The 1,807-nt window shown below is 65.3% G+C and overlaps 1 protein-coding gene across 1 annotated transcript; it reads left to right on the plus strand.

Moving 5' to 3' along the window:
• Window positions 1-771: 771 nt before the first annotated feature.
• Window positions 772-1,732, plus strand: CHLNCDRAFT_142156 (hypothetical protein; the record flags this gene model as incomplete). Its single annotated transcript, XM_005850032.1, has 4 exons — window positions 772-866; window positions 943-1,075; window positions 1,288-1,446; window positions 1,496-1,732. 4 exons carry the CDS (start codon window positions 772-774, stop codon window positions 1,730-1,732), a joined length of 624 nt encoding a protein of 207 aa, XP_005850094.1.
• Window positions 1,733-1,807: the final 75 nt, after the last annotated feature.

Genomic DNA, 1,807 nt, shown 5'->3' on the forward strand with positions numbered 1-1,807 from the left:
GTATGGTAGTAGAAGAGGCGGCGGACAGGGCACGTGCTGTGTTAAGCCCCCGCGTCACCAGTCACCCAGCGGCGTCACCCCAGCTGACGTGGCGGGCCCTCAAACTGCCCTAAAACCATACCAAACCCCTACACCCGCTTAGTAAACATGCCCTAAACCGAAATAATATATTTCCACGCTCTCTGTCGATGGAAACAAGCCCAAAAGGTTGAGTTCAGGGCGGGCCCGCCACGTGACGCCGCTGGTGACGGCTGACGAGAGGGGCAGCTAAGCCACTTCACCAAAAAATGATGCCAACATGGAGCGTTCCCGCTCTAAGTGCACCATTGCAAGCTTGTTTCCCTGTTGCCTTGTCCCACTCGGGCCTGGTCACTTCCACAGCGCGCGCTGCTCTCGAGCGGTGCGGCGTTGCGCCCCGCCAGGCAGCAACGGCGGTTCGCCGCCTTGTGCTCAGTGCCCTCGCTTACAACGTGCAGATTCGCACATCACGACGATCACTGTACGCACAGGCGTCGCCGACAGCTCAGAACCCTCCAGATCCAGCCTGACAGCCTGGGAGTGGCGGGGAGGGAGTGGCGCCAGGCTTCCTCTGGAAAGTCGCTGCCACCGTTTCTCCCCGTGAGTCACCCGTGTTTGATCACAATCCCTTCTTCTTCTTGCCTAATTGCCCAGCACCGCAGGTAAAAGGTTTCGAGATCGGCTGCCCACAAGTGTTTGGCACCCAGAACCGGCTGCAGCGTCCTGCCAAGGCTCTTTCACACGCTATCAACCATGCTGATGAGGCTGGGAGGCGCGGCACTGGTGGGAGCGCTGGCCTTCACCACCGCCGACGCTGCCGCCGACTCAGGTAGACCTGCGAGCCAAGGGTGAATTGCTGCTGCAGGAATTAGGTTCCCTGGGCCACCTCCTGCCCTACAACCCTGCTCACGCCCGGCTGTGCAGCGAGCCGGGAGGGCCGCCGCTACAGGCGGGGCCCTGGTACAACAGCAGCGTGGCCCTCAGCCACGATGGACACATCACCACTGTGACTATGCCCGTGCGAGGCAACACGCGGTCATCTGACGTGACTCTGCAGGTGAGCTGCAGGAGCGGTGGCTTTCGCGCGGCAGCGGAAATTCGCTTCTCCAGCGTTGTCGATGGTGCCCCCTCTGGCATCCAGCTGGCTAGGCCACCCGTCAGCGCTGCAACAGCGCTCACGTGGTGCCTGCGGAGCGTGCATGCGCGCGCGCGCGCGCACACACACACACACGCCGCTGCTCCCCTGCCCACCCCTGCCTTGTGCCGCAGGTGGTGCGCCAGGGCGGCCTGCGCTGCACGCTGCTGCACAACCTGCTTGGCAGCGGCCAGTGGGAGGTGCTAGTAATGAATGTCCTGATCGGCATGGGCCCCGGCGGCGCCCCCGTCAGCCTCAGCCTGCTGCAGCAGGACCCGCCAGACATGGCGGCGGTGGCGGCGGCGGCCATGGGCCACGGCGAGCGCATGGCCCCACCGGCAGGGCGGCGCAGCAGTAGGTGGCAACGGCAGCGCAGCAGCAGCAGCAGAGGCATTCTCAGGGAGTGTAGGTGGCTCCCCCAAGGGCAAGGCCCTGCTGGCCGACTGGGCCAGTGCGGTGCAGAAGTTCTGGCAGCTGGTGCCGCCCAGCGAAGCCATCTCGCCGCAGGCCAACAAGGCCGCCGACGAGGCGGCGGCCGCCGGCGCGGTGGGCTGCGTGGCGGTGGCCGCCACCGCCTGAGGAACGGAAGGCGAGTCCGACCCGCAACGAGTGGGGATGCCAGCCTTGCTGGGCTGCTGGCCACAGAAGGTGGGA

This window comes from Chlorella variabilis (assembly GCF_000147415.1).
Source record: "Chlorella variabilis unplaced genomic scaffold CHLNCscaffold_4, whole genome shotgun sequence".
NCBI classification, from domain to species: Eukaryota; Viridiplantae; Chlorophyta; class Trebouxiophyceae; order Chlorellales; family Chlorellaceae; genus Chlorella; species Chlorella variabilis.